The 21879-nt window shown below is 39.7% G+C and overlaps 1 protein-coding gene across 2 annotated transcripts in view; it reads right to left on the bottom strand.

Annotated features, from left to right (window-relative positions):
* The window catches only part of TMTC1 (transmembrane O-mannosyltransferase targeting cadherins 1), a 259231-nt gene that overhangs the window by 130168 nt on the left and 107184 nt on the right, over positions 1-21879 (bottom strand). For both annotated transcript variants that reach the window (XM_082742146.1, XM_082742147.1), the window contains exons 6-7: positions 10130-10211; positions 7685-7788 (exon numbers count right to left, since the gene is read on the bottom strand). In XM_082742146.1, coding sequence (XP_082598272.1) covers positions 7685-7788; positions 10130-10211 — 186 coding nt within the window. The remainder of the gene's footprint in view (positions 1-7684; positions 7789-10129; positions 10212-21879) is intronic.

The raw sequence follows: 21879 nt of genomic DNA, 5'->3' as shown, positions 1-21879 counted from the left end.
GTAATTTAATAAAATCTAAATTCAGAACAATTACAAAGAAGAAAATAGAGACGCTCCTGTGAGTTACATAAACAACACTATGGCCACAGCTGTGTGGGCATTCAAAACTGCAAGAATTGTGAAAGACCCAAGAGGAAAGCAGGAGAGCCAAGCTGACAAAAAAAAAACAGAGGACGCAGACAGACAGCCCCACAGACGGAGTTCCCTTTGATGCTCCTGGCTAAGCGCTTCACCACCTCACTAGAGAGGGACCTGAAAATCAATGCCAGAACCACAGTGCTCTATTTGTGTTTTCTTGTATATTTAAGCAAGTATATTTGTATTTTTGTATATTTAATGCAATAAATAAATATTCTTGTATATTTAATGCAAGTTAACCAGAAACCCCACAGCATAAATCCCATCATTCTCAAGGAAACATTTTGTTGCCTTTAGGAAGTTACAAGTAAGCAAAGCCTTACAGCTATTTTGAAGACAGGAAAGTAAACAAGGCACTGGATTGGGAGGAGGCTGCAAGTGACAATGACCATCACATTTCTGGTGTTCCTAGAGGGGGGTATCAGATGTGGACAACCCCCTCAGAAGGGCACCTCAATAAGGCTCACTCCTTTCCTCCTTCGGTGGGGGAAAAAACCAGGACCACCATTCACTCATTCAACAATTTTCTCGAGATCTATTTTGCGCCAGGCTCTGAGTCGAAGCCTAGTAAGAGAACGAAATAATGTCAGGAGCCACCAGGGCAGCTGCCGCTCACAGAGCTATGAGCAAAACTACGCAGTAGCCTAAGTCTGCTTTTAGAACACACTTCTGGCCAACTCTCTGAGACCTACTTCTGTGAAATAGTCCCCTCTTTTGTCCTGATGTCACCCCAAACCCCTACCTGCTCCTCTGATGAACACTCACTGCAAAGCCACCAGGCTGCAGGCTCCCTCTCCCTCCCAGGTCAAAACACCAGACCTTGCATGTCAAGAAAAGAGCAATCTTATTGTAACAGTTCATGGTGGAAATAACTAAGTATACAGCCTGTGAGTGGGGAGCAGTCACTACGAGTTGTAGGGAAACCTTTCTGCAAGAGCTAGCACTTACCTGAGTCTTCATGAATGGGCTGTGCTGAGACTGAGAAAGAGACAGCATAGGTAAGTAGAATGCATGGGGGTCTGTGAGGGTCCCAGGATTCTGAGGTGGTATGTGGTGGTGGTTCAGGAAACATGCTTGAGAAGGTTCCAACAAGATCTTCCAGAACCAACAATGGATAAAGAATGAAAGGAAGGGCATTATAGGACTGGAAAGCAACATGTAAGAAAAACTCGGAGGTAAATGACAGTGGTACATTTAAGGAAATAAAGCAGGTTAGGCCAGTTAATGTCTAAGCTTAGGGAGGAAGGGCAGAGGGGTATCAAGAGATGAGCCTAAAGAGAACCACCCTGGCCAAATTCCTTAGTCCTTATCCTAAACGGTACAGGAAACCACTGACCTTTTAAATATTAAGCCAGTGAGGAATATCATCTGGAAATAGTGTGGAAGATGGATCTGAGGAGAGCAAAATGTGGGGAGACAGACAAGTTAGGAGGATTTCAGTAATGTGCATGAGAGACCGTGAGGACCTTAATGAAAATGGTAGCAGCAGGGATGGATATTGTGACAAAATTCTAGAGACATTCATATCAAAGGTATAGAGCATGATTGCTTAAAGGTGAGGGATGAAAGGAAGGATGTAGTCAATCATGATTACTAGGTTATCTGGCTGGGACTACTGGGCCCATGGGAACTTGCTTGTTAAGAGAAAGCTGTGCAAACTACAGTATCTCCTCCATTCTTTAAAAAGTCTACCTATGCTATTTTTCTCAGGTCTTAAACAGAAAAGTTTATAATTCAATGTTATGCCATTCAACTGATCCACACAATCTCAGTTAATTATGAATTGAAAAATTTATTGATCAGTCACATCAAACTCCTGGCTGCTAATACAATCTGAATGTTTAGGTTAAAATGGAAAGGTGAAAAATTAAGAGCCTTTATTACCAGTGTTTTCTGTTAATGATGATTCTCTCATACTTTACTGGTTTGCCTTGTGATGTGACGTGCTCAATGATCAAGTATAAGAAATCGAATTCTAAGTGGCTTCTAAATTATAGTTAACATAAACTGTACCAAAGTACAATTTTAAAAATATTAAAAATTTAATCCTTACATAAATACACAGTGAAAATAAAGGTTTTATAACCATTTAATAAGGCAACCAGACACTTGACAAAGCCAGTTTAAAAGAAAATCTGAGTTAGGCAAAGCCTTTTTAGATATAAGCTCAAGCAACAACAATAAAATAAGTTGAATTTCATCAAATTTAAAAACACTTTTGCTCAAAAGGACACCATCAAGAAAGGGAAACAACAACCCACAGAAAGGTAGGAAATGTTTATAAATCGTGTTATCTTTTTTTTTTTTTTAAAGATTTTATTTATTTGACAGAGAAAGACACAGAGAGAGAGAGAAGGAACACAAGCGGGGGCAGGGAGGGCGGGGAGGGAGAAGCAGGCTTCCCACCCAGCAGGGAGCCCGATGTGAGACTTTATCTTAGGACCCTGGGATCATGACCTGAGCCGAAGGCAGACATTTAATGACTAACCCATCCAGGTGCCCCTAAATCATGTTCTCTGATAAACAACCTGTATCTAGAATATATAGAGAACTATTACAACTCAATAATATAAAGACACAATAATAAAACAAAACCCCTCAATAATAAAAATAATTAAAAATTGGTCAAGGGATCTGAATAGACATTTTTCTGAAGAAGGTAAAGAAGTGGCCAATATGCAGATGAAAAGATGTTCAACATCATTAGCATTTAGAGAAATGCAAATCAAAACCAGTGAAATACCATTTCATAGCCACTCGTATGGCTGTAATTCAAATACCAGAAAGATAGTCCAAAAAGACAAGTGTTGGTGAGGATGTGGAGAAACTGGGCCCTCAAATACTGCTGCTGGCCGTGTGAAATGGCGCGGTTGCCCTGGGAAGTAGTCAGGCAGTTCCTCACAAAGTGAAACACAGTCAACATCTAAGACTGGCCATCCCACCCCTAGGTACATGAGCTAGAGAAATGAAAACCTACAGTCACACAAAAACTATGAATGTTCATAGCAGCATTACTTGGGAACAGACATCAACAGAGGAAAGGGAAAGTAGAAAGTGGTACAGCCACTTTTGGCATATTACTGGGGAATGAGAAAAGAACGAAATATGAATACAGGCTGCAACCCCGATGAATTCTGAGCACATTATGCTGAGTGAAAGAAGCCCGTCATAAAAGACCATACAGTATTTGAGTCCACTGATCTGACATGTCCAGAATCGGTAACTCAACAGGGACAAAAAGTAGATCAATGGTTATCTAGGAGTGGGGGACTGAGGTAAAATGGGGAGTAACTGCTAACAGATATAAGATCTCTTTTGGGGAAGATAAAAATGTTCTAAAATTGATTGTGATGATGGTTGCACAATTCTGTAAGTACAGAGAAAACCACTGGATTGTATACTTTTAAGCAGGTAAATTGTACAATAGGAAAATTACATGTCTATAAAAACTATTATATAGATATATATAAATAGAATAAATATATATACTAAAGTATACATATGTCAATATAATCAAATTAAATTTGAAAAACTGGGGTTACATAGTTCATGAAAAAAATAAAAAAGAATGAGACTGGTAAATTAGACACAAATTTGTTCAATTTATTGCCTACAAGGCAATTAAACTGTAACATTTGAAGTCTTATTTCCTACTATAGAAAACAAGAAATAATCACACTTATCCTATTCTGTATGTTAAGTTCTAAGGTGACAGAGTTGTAAAATATAATAGTATAGATACAAATAAGTCAAACTTGTATTCTTCTAGGTTTGTTACATTAGAGTAAATGTCACATAGTCATTTGTTATCTTATTCCCATGCTTTGATAATTTTTCTTAACAAAGGATTCTCATGAGCAAACCACAATGATTTTGCAGCCCAGTGTCGGTAAATAGAAAATGACAGGGTATTTCTTCCTAGCTAACCACATGGAAACAATCTAAAAGTGAAGAAATCTCAAAACTAAAGCCCCAAGAAATCCCCTGAATGAAACAAAGGAAAACATGCCCAAGTAACTCTTGAAACTGTTAGGATTTTTAAATTTTTTATTTTTTAAAGATTTTATTTATTTAATTTACAGACAGAGATCACAAGCAGGCAGAGAGGCAGGCAGAGAGAGAGGGGGAAGCAGGCTCCCTGCTGAGCAGGGAGCCCGATGCAGGGCTTGATCCCAGGACCCTGGGACCATGACCTGAGCCAAAGGCAGAGGCTTTAACCCACTGAGCCACCCAGGCACCCCAGGTTTTTTTTAAACTACATATTAATAATTGTACTAACTATAGCAACATTTTATATTAATAACTATAACTATTGCAATATAGTAATAACTATAGTAGTTATTAAAGAAAGAGAGAGCTAGTTTGAAAATTCTCAGCTGATAATAGAGGAAGTTATTACATCAACTTTAAATATTTGCAAGACAGAAAAAAAGATGCTATAAAAGTTGTTGGGTATTTATAAACCCAATAAAAGAGGTGGAGCATCAGTGAGGCAGACTGACATAAGCTGGAAGACAAACCTATGATTAGTAATGACGGGCTCATGGAGCCAGCTAAATCATAGCTAAATTGCATTGCTGATGAGAAGGAAAGAAAAACCAATAAAACTAGGAAACAGACCAAAGTAATCCAATTTAAGAATCATCAGCCTACTGGAGGTCAAATAATTATGCAAGCAGAGTAGAAATCTGACTTCAGAAAGAAATTAAAGACAATTTTCTGGATGCTCAATAGAGTCAATTATAATGCAGCTATCTTAGAGGTATATGAAAAGCCATTTATAGCAACTGTCATTGAAATGTCCCTGGGTATCCTCGTATTTTAAGCATGAAACACAGAAACAGAAAGATATGGTTTTGGGGGATGTGGGGATGAGCAGGGAGCCCAATGTTGGCCTCGATCTCATGACCTTGAGATCATGACCTGCACCAGAAACAAGAGTTGGACAGTAATCTGACTGCATCACCCAGGAAAAAAGCTATGTTTTAAAAAATTAATTTATTGGGGCCCCTGGGTGGCTCAGTCAATTAAGCGTTCGACTCCTGCTTTCCACTCAGGTCATGATCTCAGGTTCCTGAGATAAAGCCCCACATTGGGCTCGGCGCTCAGCCTGGAGTCTGCTTATCTCTCTCCCTCTGCTCCTCCTCCTGCTCTCTCTCTCTTCCCCTACCCCCCCATGAATAAATAAAATCTTTAAAAAAAATTAATTAATTAATTTATTTGACAGAGAAAGAGGGAGAGAACACAAGTAGGGGGAGCAGCAAGCAGAGGGAGAGGGAGAAGAAGGCTCCCTGCCAAGCAAGGAGACAGATGCAGGGCTTGATTCCAGAACTCTGGGATGATGACCTGAGCCGAAGGCAGACACCTAACCAACTGAGCTACCCAGGTGTCCCAGAAAGCTATGCTTTAAAAAAAGGGGGGTGGGGTGGGGAATATAAACAAGCTAGGATATTGTATTCTATCACTTTATACTGATTAAATTACCTAAGAATAGTTACATAGATGGATTCACAGACAGAAAGTCCTACATGAAATGTGTTTCAGACCCCTCTGAAAAATTATCTATATACCTTGGAAGTAAAAGGCAGAACCTGGCAAATGACTGGTCTAAGGTACTAATTTTGCCAGAGGTTACACCAAAGAATATTTTCTGCCACCAGCAGAGATAAAAATGCAACTGAAACCCCTAGCAGATAAGACGGCAGTGAGTTAGAGACCAAAGGCACCTTGTCCAGATGCTAAGGACCACCACCAGGAAGGCACTTGTTTACTGATGACAAAGACACTAATTAAATCACTGGTTGGTGAGTTCAGAACAGTCTGTTCTAGAGGTGAATGTAGCTATTTAAGGAGCTACAGAACCTGAAACAATTTATCAATGAGCTAAAAATATCCGGACAAGGATCTAGTGAGAGTTACCCAAAAAGGACAAGTAGATTGCAGCATCAACAAAAAGCTGGGTTAGAGATGTCAAGATTAATCAAACAACATTTTGAAAAATATAAGGTATAAACAATTTATAAGTGTCTAGACTATCTTGAAAAGGCTGGATATCACATGACTTCTGAAGGCATAGCTAAGATTCTTTTTTTTTTTTTTTTTTTTTTTTAAGAGAGAGATCACAAGTAGGCAGAGAGGCAAGCGGGGTGGGGGACGGGGGGGGGGGGGGGAGCAGGTTCCCTGCCAAGCAGAGAGCCTGATGTGGGGCTCGATCCCAGGACCCTGAGATCATGACCTGGGCTGAAGACAAAGGCTTAATGCACTGAGCCACCCAGGTTCCCCAAGATTCATTAACAGAAATATACATCAGCAGTAATGGAAACAATTGTGCCATGATATTTCTGTAAAAATAGGTTAACCAAATTAGAAGTTATCTTTTTTGAAAGGGAGATTGCTTTTAAAAAAAAGGGGGAGAGGGAAGACTAGGAACAATAAAGAAAAACATACACGGCAAAGAAAACAGAAATGTAGCAGTTAAAACATATAAAATACATGAGTCAAATAAAGCAAAGATCACTGCCTGGCATAGAAACAAAATCCAACAATGTGTTGTCCCTAAGAGATACAAGTAAGCCAAAACAAAAATGGGCAGTAGGTCAAGGTTTAAGATTTACTGTATCTCTGCAAAAACAAAAAAGTGAAGGTTACTATTATAAAAATGATCTTCAGTGTGAAAAAGTATATATAAAAATATAAAAACTTAATACAGTGCATCTTAATATGTAAACATAATCGCAACATATATCCTTTTTTTTTTTTTCTTTAAAGATTTTATTTATTTGAGAGAGAGAGAGAGACACAGCATGAGCAGGGGGAAAGGGACAGAGGGAGAGGGAGAAGCAGATTGCCCACTGAGCAGGACACCCAATTTGGGGTTTGATCCTCAGGCCCTGGGATCACCACCACAGCCGAAGGCAGACACTCAACTTAAAGAGCCACCCAGATGCCCCACAACAATATATCCTGAAGAAAAGTTATAAAAATCATAAAATATAATTATATCTAAAAGCCTTAGCAGGACCCCACAGCAGACTGAACAGATAAGGAATTCAAAAACCTCTCAATGAACTAGACCCAGTATCTCTAAATCTCTTAAGGACAAATAGTATGTTATCTCTAATAATAATAGCTATACCTTAGTAAAAACTATTATTCATTTCTGTTTTCCACTTTGAGCCTCTCCACGTATTTTACAAATAGTTTTAATGTTCAACCAACCTCTAAATGCTTCTCTGTGCATCATTCTGTAACATTTGTCACTCAGGAGATACTTATTATTGATAATAAGTGCTCAATAAAGTATTTGTTGGATAAGCTAATAATACCAATAAGAGAACAACAGCAATAACCCTGGCAAAACAGCACCACCAGTTGAAAAGAATTCCAAATGTATGAATAGCAGTTTCTTTTCTTCCCATGCCCTAGACAGAATACAACCCTTTTTTCCTTAAAATGTGAAGATAAACTGCCATTTAAGATCATTTAAAACAATTTAATAAACACCATGTTAAGCTTTAAAAAAAAAGGAAAAATTATGTTTACTGACCTCGTAAGAATGTAAGGCGAAAATGAAGCTGGATTATCCTGCTCTGAAAAGAGGGGCATAGATCCTCCCATGATCCACAGACGGAAGTACAAAACGACAATCACCTTCAAAGAAAAAAAGATTTGGTAAGAAAATCATTGCTTGTTGGGTGTCAAGCCCCACCTTTCTGGAGGACACTTGTGATGCTTTATAAATGTTTTATTTTGTTTCACTGTGAACATTTCTATAAAGTCCTAAGATTCAAGATGAGGAGGCAAGATGGAAACAGCTGGGAAGGGAGAAGAGTATAAACAATGAAGGTGTTGAGGGAGAGGCAAGCAAATTCTTAATTACAGCTGTCAGTAGCAAGCATTTACCAGCTGTTATCCACTGTGCTAAAGACTTTTCATCTCACCTGCGGCCTCACAGCAACCCCAGAGGTAGATGAGAAAGCTGAAGTTTAGAGGTAATTTATCCAGAATCCCATAGCTAATAAACTGCAAGATCCAGGAGGTGAATCTATGTCACTATCCAACCATGTTCTTAACCATTCCATTTACACAGCCCTGTGAAAGTTAATTTAGAGTATAATAAATAATACTGCCATGTTCTGAATAAACACATTTGAAGTGTTCCAACCCTTGAATGCCCTGAAGCAGAACATTCATGAAGGGTTATTTCAACAAATCCCAAGAACATCTTTTGTGTCACCCACTAGAATTCTATTACTAAATGGTGCTATCTTGTTGCTAAGGTGAATAAGAAAACCAAAAGCAGAGACATTTCTGTGGGGATGAGTCTTGCTTATAAGGGTGTTTACCCACATAGGCCTTCCAGATGATTCTTACTTCAATAGGACAAAATTACATTGTTTTTATTAAAGTTAGAGAGAAACATTTGCTTGAATAAAAAGCCAAAGGATTAATTTTGGAGGCAGTTAAAGCTGGATTGTTTTTTCCATGAATATAACTGACTTCCTTTAAAAATATCTTAATATAAATAACCTCAAATCCAAAAACCTAAAATAAATGTATGGTGTCAGCCAAAAGCATATCAACAGTAAACAATGCCTAGGCAGCAACTGAAAATCATCTCAATGTTCACACAATGTCCTGCTCAAACTGAATTAAATTCTTAAAGACATTATAATGGAAAATATCAACTGTGAAAGTAATAGGAAAAGTATCCCCAAAGCATATAAATTCCCTAGAATACCATGTATTTGTATAGAGGGAAAAAACTGTGATAATTAAACAAAAGGAATAGTAAGATAAATAGAAGATAGGGTTTTAAGAATAAATTTTTAGAAGAACAAAATGATTATTAACTGACAACTTTCCCCATAGCAATGGCGTCAAATTACTTGCATTCCCATACAGCTCTAAGAAAATAAGTCACTTCTGAAACCAGTGATGAATCACCCTCATTCTATGCAAAGATAATGGGGAATACTTTAGAGAAATATTTTGTCCCTTTTGTTGAGACTGTCCAGTCAAGACTCTCTGCTGTCATTTGGATCTGCATACTCTTCTTACATAAACATGTTTTAGTGTCAAGAAAAAAAAAATCATGTTAATTGGTAACATTACAATTCAAAGAAAGGCTTTTCATAAGTTTCCCATTCAAATTTATGGGGAACGGCAACAGCCTAAGAGAATGGTCTCCTGAATCCAGCACTGTAAGAAAGTGATTAATGTGACAGTCACCAAAGATGGCAACCAAGAATTCCTGCCCCCCTTTGCATGTGCTTTCTGCTCTTCCCATCAAGAAGGAAGCCAACTGTCCTCCTCTTGAGTCTGAGCTAGTCTTGTGACTTGCAATGACCAACAGAATGTGGTAACAGGTACACTGTGTCAGTTCTGAGCCTACCCTGAGAGGTCCTGCGACTTTGGGTTCATGCTTTCAGAACCAGCTGCCATGTTGTAAGGAAGTCCTGGCTACCCTGCTAGAGTGAGGCTACAGGGAGAGACCCTAGGGAGTGAGAAAGCACAGACAGACCATCGAGCCCAGAGGACAGCTACAGGAAACTGCTTGTGTAATCCCAGTCAAAAATCACAAGAAGCATTAGAACCATCTAGCTCCATGCTGCCCAACTAAAGCATTAAGGGCAAATACATGTGATGGTTGTTTTAAGCCACTACATTTGGGGGTGGTTTGTTGTGCAGCAATACATAACTGATACATCTTGGTTTGTGCCACTGAGACAACTCAGAATCAGCATCTTGAAAGGGACTCATAAAATATTACAGTTGACACTGTCCATGTCACTGAGTTCACATACTCTGAGAAGGTTTTCATGCATACCTTCCAAAGCTTTGTAACATTCACAGCATGTAAACTCTTTGATCCTAAGATCATGCTGTTAGCATCTATTGCTGATTCTATTAAATAATCTGGATCATGTCTCTGAGCCAAGTGAAGTAAAATATCCCTTATTAGATATTTCAGAAGCATAGATATACTTACGTAACTTATGACCAAAGTGGCCCTTTTTAAGAATGGCCTCATGGTAAGCAGGAAATGCCTATTGCTCCTTGCTGTCAGATACCTGGAACAGGAGAGAAAAAAAAATCTTAAATAAGTGTTAGAGTCCATCACACATAATGTTCTCCATTCACTGTGAATAAGCCATAGCTCGAAAAAAGGTCAGAAAGGATCAGAGCTAAGAGCATGGCTCCTGGATCCAGACCACTTGGGTTTCACTCCCCCAGCTGCTTACTATCTAAAAGATCTGGGGCAAGTTTCTTAACTTCTTTGCCTGTCTATGTTTCTCACTTACAATAAAAAAAAATAAATAAATAAATAAAAAATGGATAAAGTAGTACCTACTTTACAGAAACATTGTGGGGTAAAATGAAATAATACTTGGAGTAGGATCTAGCACTGTTAGCTGTGAATATTACTACCCCATCAATGGCAAATAACCCAGCAATTCTGGTAACTGTATGGTTACACTGGTGGTCCAAGGGATGATCAGAAACAAGAGTTTGCCTACTGCATTTAATTTGAGATACTATGTCATCAATCTACAAAATACACAAATACCTTTTTAAAAAAGATTTATTTATTTTAGAGAGGATGGGAGCAGAGGAAGAAAATCCCAAACAGACTCCCTGTTGAGCACAGAACTCAAAACGGGGCTTGATCCCATGACCCTGAGATCATGACCTAAGCTGAAATCAAGGAGTCAGGCCACCCAGGTGCCCTATCTCACAAGTATCTTAGCCCTGAAAAAATAAAAGTATCCAAGTCACCCAAGGTTAAGAAACTTACCCAAGCTAACAAAGTTAGTAAACCTCACTGGTGGGATCAGAGCTCACCAATATGTAATGGGCAACTGTCTCATCAGCCTATGGCCTCTGGAACCAAACTAGGTTACAAGAATGTCAACTTCTTAGAGGGGCAGAACTTATTCGGATGCTGTGTCTACCATAGCTCACTGATTTGTACAAAATGAGAACTGCGTATTTCTGCATAAGAGGCACATGGCTTTGATAAAGAAAATAGGGGTGCCTGGGCGGCTTAGTTGGTTAAGTGTCTCCTTTCGGCACAGGTCACGATCCTGGAATCCCAGGATCCTCTGGCTACCCGCTCAGTAGGAAGTCTGTTTCTCCCACTGCCCTTCACCCCACTCATGCTCTCTCTTTCACTCTCTCTGACTCTCAAACAAATAATCTTAATTAGAAAAACAAAGACGATGGAAGAAAAGCAAGAGAAAGCTATTAACAACTCCCAAGCAAAAACCTAAAGTGTCATTTTCACCTACATGCAAACTTCTATGTTTTAAACTACAAAGTGAGGGAACAAATCAAATAATGTAATCCAGCAAGCATTTCCCACCTCATCCTTATTTTTCCTACTCTTTTCTATATTTTTTCTTTTACTCTATTTAATTTCTACTGGAAGGATGTCTTCTCAAATCTCTTAAAAGCTGCACTTGCATGAGGTCTCTTTACACAATGGGAATATTTTACTGGCGAGATATCCCTTTGTAAGGCCTCAGTAGGTTCAAATCACAAAGAAGTGTCCATCTTCATGACTGCTTATAAAATATATATGGTTGCTCCACTTTGCAACAGTTAAATGTGTCCAGATGGTACTGTAAGGAGGCAACAATGTCACTCAGAAGCAGGTCTGGTCTCTCTTCTTGCTTCCTGTTTCCTCTTCCTAGTTCATAAAGAGGAAGCTGTGGATCAGACCTTTCAGAGTTCTTAATGAGTGGAGAAAATGAGGTGAGCTCAAAAAACCACAAGTCCTCTTTTAGCAAAATCTGGACTGGATCCATTCCCAAGCACTGCACTTAAACCTTTCCTTAGCTCTCAAGCTTGGCAAGGAGGAAGGCCAGAGATGCTGTCAGCTCTCACAAAGCAGGTACATGACTAATGTACCAAAAGAGGCTTCCGGGAGTCCACCACTTCCTGAATCAATACACAAGATCTTGTGTATGTTTGTGGTGGTGTATATCTCTGAAGTGAAATCCTTGGCTCTGATCTTCAGTGTGAACTAGATCTATATGATTCCCAAAAGGTTACAGCCCTGCCAAGTGGCTTCTCTCTGCTCTGCCTCCACAAAGATCAACTCTGGATATTTCTGCTATTCCTTTCCAGGATACAAGGTAAGTGAGTGGCAGCAGGAAGGGAACAGCAGTGTGAGAAGGAGAAAGTGTTGAAGAGGCCTGAAATGGTAATACTTGGAATGAAAAAGCGCTTCTTGGGTTAGTCTGCTTTTGGAAGCTCCATTTCTCAGGTTCCCTCATTGCTGGTTTATTTTAACACAGTGGAAAATATTAGAAGTGGTCTCCTCTCTATGGAACAACAAACCACAGGGTTTAGGATTTTGTTCAATGTTAAACTTAGATAAATTCCGAAAGTCTACATTTTGTTTCACTGAAAGCTTACAATGATGTTTATTTCAGGGAGTGATATTTATAAAGTGTCCCTTTGCTTAGAAATTCTTCCCCCACAACAAATTCCATTTCCTCAAGAAGTTAAGCTCCTTCAGACACCAAATAATTTGCTCTTAAAATGTATCATCCCAAAGCCATAAAGTCCAAGATGATACAGAGAGGAGTGGTCGAAAAATGACCTCTTTCAAGATTTCTACTTCTAGCTGCTGACCAATATTAAGAGAAAATAAGCCAAAAGGATACGGCTCCTTTCTTGGTAAACACTAGGTCAGAGGCTGAGAGTCTTAAGCTCATACAGGAAGAACTCCAAGAGCTGAATTCTCTGTATTCCTTCCTCCTCCCCAACTTATAATAAAATTAGACAGTGGAATTTTCCCCTTTAGTCCATGATATATGCATTGTCTGTAACTGAACAACAAAAACATTAACAGAATAAAAATACCAAAAAATTGATATGTGCCAGATATAAATTTAAGTAATCAAATTGTAGTTATTTGCCACTTTTAACAATTCTATGAGGAAAAAGAGAATTCCCTTTTTTACGGAGGAAGAGACCAAAAAACTAGAATATTCAGCTATTCTACCAATTCCCTCAGCTATTCATTTCAATCACAAAGTAAAGTATCTGTAAGTGTCTTTTAAAGAAGACACTATGTAAATGCCATCACTGATAATTTTCAGTTTCAGGCAAAGTCTCCACTGTTTTCCCTGTGAAGCCAGAGAACATTTCAACAACCAAACCAAAGCACTGAGGAACGCACTAGAATAGGAACCAAGGGTTCAATTCCCAGGCTTCCAGGTCATTGGTTTTATGGCTTGTAACAAGTCTTTAAGGAGCTTTGTTTTCTTATTTTATCAATGAGAATTAAATTCAGTGGTTTCAGGTCTAAAATACTGTGATCCTTGGCTGTTCTAACCAACAGATGGTATCACAAATGAAAAATGAAGAAAAACAGAGAAACCTGAAAATTTTAAAAAGAAATGCTAGGGATTAAGAGGAAGCAAATGTTAGTTGATCAATCCCCACCCCCAACTTGAATAGACCCTTCATAACTTGCAGTTGCACAGGAAAATAATATTTTAACATTAGTTTGGGGTGTTGCATTATCGAACTCTGCATTTTTAACAATTTCTGATTTTAGGCAAACAATAGATCAAGATTATCCAGAGTAGATTCCCTAACCTGTGCTCCCTCACACCCAATACTATTTTTTCTAACACCAAATCTTCTATTAATGTTCACCTTCTCAGTTGATTGTGTTCAAATATTCAGAGCTAAATGTGACTTCCTCCCTCAAGTTCACCTCCATGGCTTCTGAGTCATCAAATCCCACATAGGGTCCCGGCTGAGAGGAGGACAACCAGCCACAATGAATTGCCCACCAAAATCCTGAGTGTTAAGTAAATGCTCATTATTTTAAGCCACTGGCTTTGTCGACACAGAATTATTATGTCAGTGGATAACTGATATATAGATAGATAGATAGATCAATAAATGCTTACAGACCCAAACAGAGTTTTAAAAGTATTTTTCTGCCTCCACTCAACACCCCCCCCCCCCATTTTTTTCTGTGTGTTCCTTATCCTCCAGTGTTAGACCAGGGTATGAAAGAAGAATGCTGGGTTTGGGAGGTAGCCAGCTGGAAGAGAGGAAACTACAAGATGGTACTATCTTAACCTTTAATCCTGCTGGTTTAAATGAAGATGTTATATTATACCTTCCATCCCTTCTCAGAATCTATAAACACCTATTAATTTTTGCCTTAACACCAGCTCTTGTGGCACATATCTCAGATAAAAAGAGTTGTTACTCTTTAACATTATACCAATAAATTATAAAAAGCTTGAAGGGGCACAGAATACATGACCATAAAATCTACCACTTTGGCATGTGGATTATTTTAAGCTGAAGGCAATCAAGACCCAGCAGAGTCAAGAAAAACTTTGATCTCTCCCTTCACTACCTAAAAGAATTTAGAGAGGGGGCCTGCCTCAGAGAGGAAGCTGTACCAGAGGTTAACTTTTACCTGAATGACTGACTTATCTGTAGGACACAGCAAATCTGTAATTACCAAACATCTGCTCTTCCTACTGTCCTGAGAATTACGCTCCCCTGCTTGGAAGCCCTTAGCTCAGGAAGGCACAGAAGTCTTGATGAGGGAACAGAAGGCTGGCTGAGGACAAAGCAAAAGCTTACACCCTGCAATCTTCCCCCACGCCAACTCTTGGGTGGGACATAAGTGACATTCTTTAAGAATCTCCCCCAACTATCTTAATGTTAATACCTTGCTAGAGGAAAAAACCTTGAAATGGCAAGGTCTCTGGTATCTGGTTTCTTGTAAGTCCTCTTTAATATATGAAAGTTCTATTGAAACCGCCCTTTTCCTGACTGCCCCCAACCCCATCATACATAACCTGCCACCCATCACAACCCCCAGATAGCAGCTCTTTCTGCCCATGAGTTCTGTCCCCATGCTTTAATAAACCACCATTTTGCACCAAAGATGTCTCAAGAATTGGCTCCGGACCTCACCACACCAAAACTAACTTTTATTCTAGAACTTCATCAGTCTGACTTGCCTTTGGGTCTCATATTTTTATGGGACTCCTGTATGTATGAAATTAAATTTGTTTTCCTCCTGTTAATCTATCCTATGTCAATTTAATTATTAGACTAGCCAAAGAAGCTAAAAGGGTAGAAGGAAAATTTTACCTCTTCTATTAGCTATATACAAAATTCCTTCTAGAACACCAGCCATATTAATTTAATTTCTCCTGTTCTTTCAAAGTAATAATGGAGATTAATAAAGAGCCATATACCATGACCAAAATTTTTTTAAAAGTTTAAATTCAGAGCTTTTTAGGATAGGAATTTAGGAATCTGCTTCTCTTTGAAACATAAGAAGAAAGGTAGGTTTTTTGTGCTTCCCCCCACCCCTCCAGTTGACCAAAGTAACAAAGACACAGTGCACATTAGAAAAGATTATAAGCTTAACAAAAACAACAAAAAGCAATGTAAGTGTCTTTGGGTTCTTCTTTAATGCACTTTCTCCTTGAACTCATGAAGTGCCTCATCTAAATCTTAATAACCAAAGGCATTATGAAGAGGAGTAAGACAACCTTTGATGTCTCCTTTGATATTCAAATGCAGTCTGAAGCAAAGGAGCCAATTCTAAGACAATAATGCATTTCTCATTTTTATCTATTCAAAAACCGCAACTCACCTTCAATACCCCATTCTGTGGCTATGCAGAAATTTCACACTTAGCTCAGTATCTTATTTACAAAGAAATATGTGGAAATAAAGACAAAGAAGGCAAAGAGAAATATAATTTCAGTTCTCTAACCATTTCGAAAATCGAAGTTAGAACCGGAAGAGGTCAGAAAGCTCTGGCAGTTTTACAGGTGAGGAAAAAAAAAAAAATGAAAGCCCAGAAGTGTTAACCGATTTGTAGAAGATCAGGGTCCTTTGATATCAAAGGTCAATGAGTTCAGGCTTTATTATTCATTAAATCTGCGGCCTAATTTATATTCCTAAATGAATTTAGTCAGAGACCCCAATTCCTCCTACATGTAACAGCAAAAATTTAATTCTGTTGATATCCTTTTCTGTCATTAACAGTCCCAGAAAAGTTTCAATTCATTCATAATAGGGGGTACTTAATGTACTTTATGGGCATCATTCTCTGCGCTATGCACTTTTTTTTTTTTTTACACGATTATTTATTTATTTATTTGACAGACAGAGATCGAAAGTAGGCAGAGAGGCAGGCAGACAGGAACCTGAGATCATGACCTGAGCCGAAGGCAGAAGCTTTAGCCCACTGAGCCACCCAGGGGCCCTTGCACTTTACTTTTTTACAAGCCATGCTTGTCCCCATCTTGTGAATGAGGCTGAAGGAAGAATTTACTCAGGATCTTGCAGCTGGCAAGTGGCACAGGTGAGATATGAATCCAAATCCAAAGCATTCACTACTCTATGTAGCATACAAATAAACCAGAGCTGGGTTTTTTTTTTTTTTAGCACACTTTCAACATAGATTATTTTTGTATGCATTTGTGCATGTGTAGAAACACAGGGATTTCTACTGAATTAAATGATACAAGTTCATCTTCCGTAACTTCCTCCATTTGCATGGGTCTACAATAAAACCCTTAGTATAGGTTTTTCCTACAAATGAATGAACTGAAGCAGTGCACGATTCTTGAAGGGTCTTTTATGACGTATCCTTTTAAAGGTTAAGGTGTGTAGTGGTTGCTGAAGGTTGAAATGCAAGTTCCATGTACTGTGGGCTGATTCAGAAGTCCTAAGTGAGAACAGACGGCCAAAAGGAGAGTGTGTGTGCATGGCTGAGAGGGTGCCACTGTACTGTGAACCCATCTGCATCAGCCGGCAGCTTCACAGACCAAAGTGGCTAGCAGGAACACAGAGTGAGACAGACAAGCGTGTCCTGAGAGTGACAATGAAGCTGACACCTGAGGAAGAGAAGAAGTGAATTAGGTGAGGGGAAAAGGAATAAAACACATATACAGAGGCCTAGGATTGAGAAAGGCCAAGCAAGGTGAAGAAAATAAAAGTTCATTCTAGCTGCAGGATCTAATACTGGCAGAGTGGTGATAGGGAGGCTTGAGAGGCAGGCAGGGGCCTCAGTGACCCTCATGTCCCACTGTGGAGTTTGGACTTTATTTGGACAGCAATTAACAGTTGGTGAAGAGCTTTAGGCAGTGAGGACCCAATGCGATTTCCAGCACAAAGTGGCCCTCTGTGATGTTTCTAATGTGACTAGTGTGAGGTCTATAATAGAGCAAATGGCCCAGCAGTCCCAATGGGGAAATGGTAGGCAACAGTGATTCTGGAAGTTTCTGAGATGTCAGATTCAGAAATAGAAGAGGTTCTAGCCCAAATAGGTAGAGATACCTGATGGCAGGGATAAGTGAGAAAGGCATGTGTTGTTACATTTATTTACCACTTTTATTTAGCATTAAGTCTTTTTTATTTTTTTAAAGATTTTATTTATTTATTTGATAGAGAGAGATCACAAGCAGATGGAGAGGCAGGCAGAGAGAGAGAGAGAGAGAGGGAAGCAGGCTCCCCTCTGAGCAAAGAGCCCGATGCGGGACTTGATCCCAGGACCTTGAGATCATGACCCGAGCTGAAGGCAGCAGCCTAACCCACTGAGACACCCAGGCACCCAGCATTAAGTCTTTTCTTAATGCATTTCAATTTTGTGTGAATAGGTCATTAATTTGATGTCATTCAAAACTTTCTACTAACCAGAATATTAAACTGCCAAAATAGAAACCCATTATAAGAATATACATATTATGCACTTGTGTGGCCTTTTCTATGTCAAAGGGCTTTTCAGTCCAGTCTAATATTTAATCCTTGAAAGATCCATATGCCCTTGGCAGAAGAGAAAGCACCATCCCCACATTACTGACCTAGACCTAGACCTCCTGAACCAGAATTCTGACATTTTATGGCTGTTTCACACTGTCAGACACATTTGCTGCAGGTTTCCCCTTACTTCTATCAGTCCAAACTTCCTACACACCACAGACTCTTAAGAACCCATGCAAATGAAATCACTACTACTTGCAGGACACATCTGTATGGGTACCCAAATAAACTTTTGCACTCAGAAGATTAAAAACAGCCAGTGATACCATAATCATATTTTCTGAACCTCTTATTGGAATAGACAGACTAATAAATCCAAATATAATTCAGCTAGTGAAAAGGAGTATTTGGTATTGAAACTGTCCAGGTAAACTGGGGAAACACATGTTCTGTTAACAATGACAACAGTAAAATAACAGCTGACATGGAGTAAATGCCTACAGTGCCCCAGGCAGTTCCTATGTATAAGTACTTAGCATCTTCCTACAGTATGTGCACTAATCAAATCTTCATTTTACAAATGGGGAAACCAAAATATTAAGAGTCAAGAAACTTGCACCGAGGACCAACAGGAGTCAGAAGGTCAATCTAGCTTGTACCTTTAATCACCAATGCTCTTCTGTTTCTCTGACAATGTCAACTAAGTCTGTCTTCAACTACCCATTGCCTGAATTTCAAACACTACCCTCAAGTACAAACATGGCATTAACATATATTTAAAAGAATGATGATTCCATGAAAAAAATGCTGAACATCACTCAGCATCAGGGAAATATAAATCAAAACCATAATGAGAAACCACCTCACACCAGTCAGGGAATGACTAAAATTAACAAGTCAGGAAATGACAAATGTTGGCAAGGATATCGAGAAAAGTGAACCCTCCTAAGTTGTTGGTGGGAACGCAAGCTGGTACAGGCACTCTGGAAAACAGTATGGAGGTTCCTCAAAAAGTTGAAAATAGAGGCACCTTACGACCCAGCAATTGCACTACTAAGTATTTATCCCAAAGATACAGATGTAGTGAAAAGAAGGGCCCCAATGTTTGTCCACAATAGCCAAACTATGGAAAGAGCCCAGATGTCCATCAACAGATAAATGAATAAAGAAGATGTGAGATACACACACACACACACACACACACACAATGGAATACTACTCAGCCATCAAAAAGATGAAATCCTGCCATTTGCAATGACGTGGATGAAACTAGAGAAATTATACTAAGCAAAATAAGTCCATCAGAGAAAGACAATTATCATATAACCTCACTGATACGTGGAATTTAAGAAACAAAACAGAAGATCATAGGGGAAGAGAGGAAAAAATAAAACAAGATGAAATTAAAGAGGGTTTATCACCCATAAGGAATCTTAACCACAAGAAACAGAGGGTGCTGGAGGGGAGGGGGATGGAGTGATAGGGTAACTGGGTGATAGGCATTAAGAAGGACATATGATGTGGGACACCTGGGTTGTTCAGTGGTTAGTGTCTGCCTTGGGCTCAGGTCATGATCCCAGGGTCCTGGGATTGAACCCCAGGGAACCTGCTTCTCCCTCTCCCCATTGCTCATGCTCTCTCTCTGTCTCAAATAAATAAATAAAATCTGTAAAAAAAAAAAAAAAAAAAAAAAAGAAGAAGAAGAAGAAGAAGAAGGGCACATGATGTAATGAGCACTGGGTGTTATATGCAACTGATGAAATCACTGAATTCTACCTCTAAAACTAACAATATTATATGTTAATTAATTGAATTTATATTTTAAAAATCAAACTATAAAAAAATAAAAAATAAATAAAAGGATGATGATTCAGGATACCATTTATACCTGATCAATTAAGGAAATTTAACAGAAAGGCTGCTACAACTTCATTGCTATGAAATATCACAACCTGTTCCAACAGCAATATTCAATTGGCAAAATACTGGGCACAGAGTTAGGTCCTATAAACAACATATGAAAGAAATAATTTAATACATTTAATACTTAAATAACAGCTAACATTTACTGAGTATTTGCCATGAGCCAGAACCTCTCCTAAGCACATATATCAGCTCTTTAAACACACACACCAACAACAGAAGTATGAAGCAGGTATTATTTCTATCTTCATTTTATAGAAGGGGAAACAGACGCCTAGAAGCCTAATGGAGTGACTTGAACTTGCCTGGGACCACAAAGCCGGTAGTGAACAGAGCTGGGACCAGCAGCGCCTGTGTGTTCGGGTGCTGGAGCCTGCTTCCCAGAGCTGCCCCACACGGCCCTTCTGTGCTTGCTGCACTGCCCCAAGAAGCTGTGCACAGGAGGAAGGACGAAAAGATTTCAGCGAAGGAAGAAGTCAGCATGAGCTGGAAAAGGAGAAGAAGCTATGGGAAACACCGGAGACCTGACCTGGGCCCACCGGGTGGAGGGGGGGTGCTGTACAAAGAAGATGGAGGAGACGGGCAACAGGGGCTGGGGGAGAGGTGCTCAGGCAGCCGCAGAGGGACTGGAGGGAGCGTGGCTGCCCAGGACGGTGAGGACTCCTGGCAAACACAGCACCGGTAGCCCCTCCTAAGCATGGCAGAGTCAAGAGTGTGAAATCTGAATAAGGAAGTGTGAAACCGGAACTCTGAAACCATGTCAACTTGAACAGCAGGAGAATATTCCTAAATATAATGGATATTGTTTCTGTCTCCCTTTTGCTCAGCCACATGCAGGCAAGGGGTCTCACCCAGGCAGCTAGCTCCCTCTCCTCTCAGCCTTCCCCAGGCCTCACCTGGTATCATCTCTGTCACTAGGGTTCTTTTGGGGGACCTGGAGCAGGACTCTATCTCTCCAGGGTCCCATCTCTGACTTATTCCCTAGGTGTTTCAAACCTTACAGCCAACACCCAGGACAGAGACTGGGCCCATTGGAGGGGGAGCATCATGTGCTGCAGCTCTATACCTTCTTTGGTCTCTCCTCCACTCGTGGCATCCACACAAAATGCAGGCCAGGCTGGCCCTATCCCACTTTTATGCTCATCACAGGGTCAGAAACTTAGAAGATGTTATGCTCATCACAGGGTGAGAAACTTAGAAGATGTGCTACAGCTGCGAACAGCTTACATTGGAGACATGCAAGGGAGGAAGCCTCGCTTAAGCCACTTTCTCCAGTCCAGCTTTCCACAGAGGCCCGTCATGCAAGGCCGAAAGCAACTTGTAAGAAGGGGCAGTAAGCCCAGAAGCTCTGCAATACACACGGGTTCGCACACAGAGTTCACACAGAGGCCAAGGAGGACATGTGGCTGCCTGGGCTTCCTGGAGACCACCGCTCCTCCTGAAATAGATCTCTTCCCTGCAGCCAAGGCCACGCTCTGGCCAAGATAGGTGGCTTAAGAAAACATAGCACCACTCACAGGGAGGAGAGCTATGCCGATGTGGGAGAAGAGAAACCTTTCCTTGGTCCAGATGAACTCATCCAGAGAATAGCTCATGTCTCTGGCCCCAACCCCCTTTCTAATGAAGGTCAGACGGCTGACCATCAGAGCTGCAAGGGCTGGAAAGGAGCGACTGGTCCTTCCAGCACAATCCTGGCAAACGCCTTTAAAGTTCACGTTTCCTACAAAAATCTAATCTTAGGGGGATTCAAGTTTTAGTTCACTTGGAACTCTTTTTTACACTCAGGACAAATACGCTATATACATATATATATTTTTTAAAGGTGAACTTTTCAAGGTTCAACTCCAGGCAATTTGGTTTTATTTTTAAATTCCAGTATTCACACATGTTGAAAGCTCCTAAGGAGAAAGCCATAATTATGATTTCAGAGTAGAAATAAGAACCACAGTGGCTCTTAGCAATAGAAACAATCATTCAGATAATTGTCATGGTTTTTAATGTTTATGTAAAATGTCTACTAGTTCTGCGGAAGTTAGAATACATAAT

This window comes from Mustela nivalis (genome assembly GCF_964662115.1).
Source record: "Mustela nivalis genome assembly, chromosome: 7".
NCBI classification, from domain to species: domain Eukaryota; kingdom Metazoa; phylum Chordata; class Mammalia; order Carnivora; family Mustelidae; genus Mustela; species Mustela nivalis.
The sequence above is the reverse complement of the archived record's forward strand: the minus strand, read 5'-3'. Positions and strand labels throughout refer to the sequence as shown.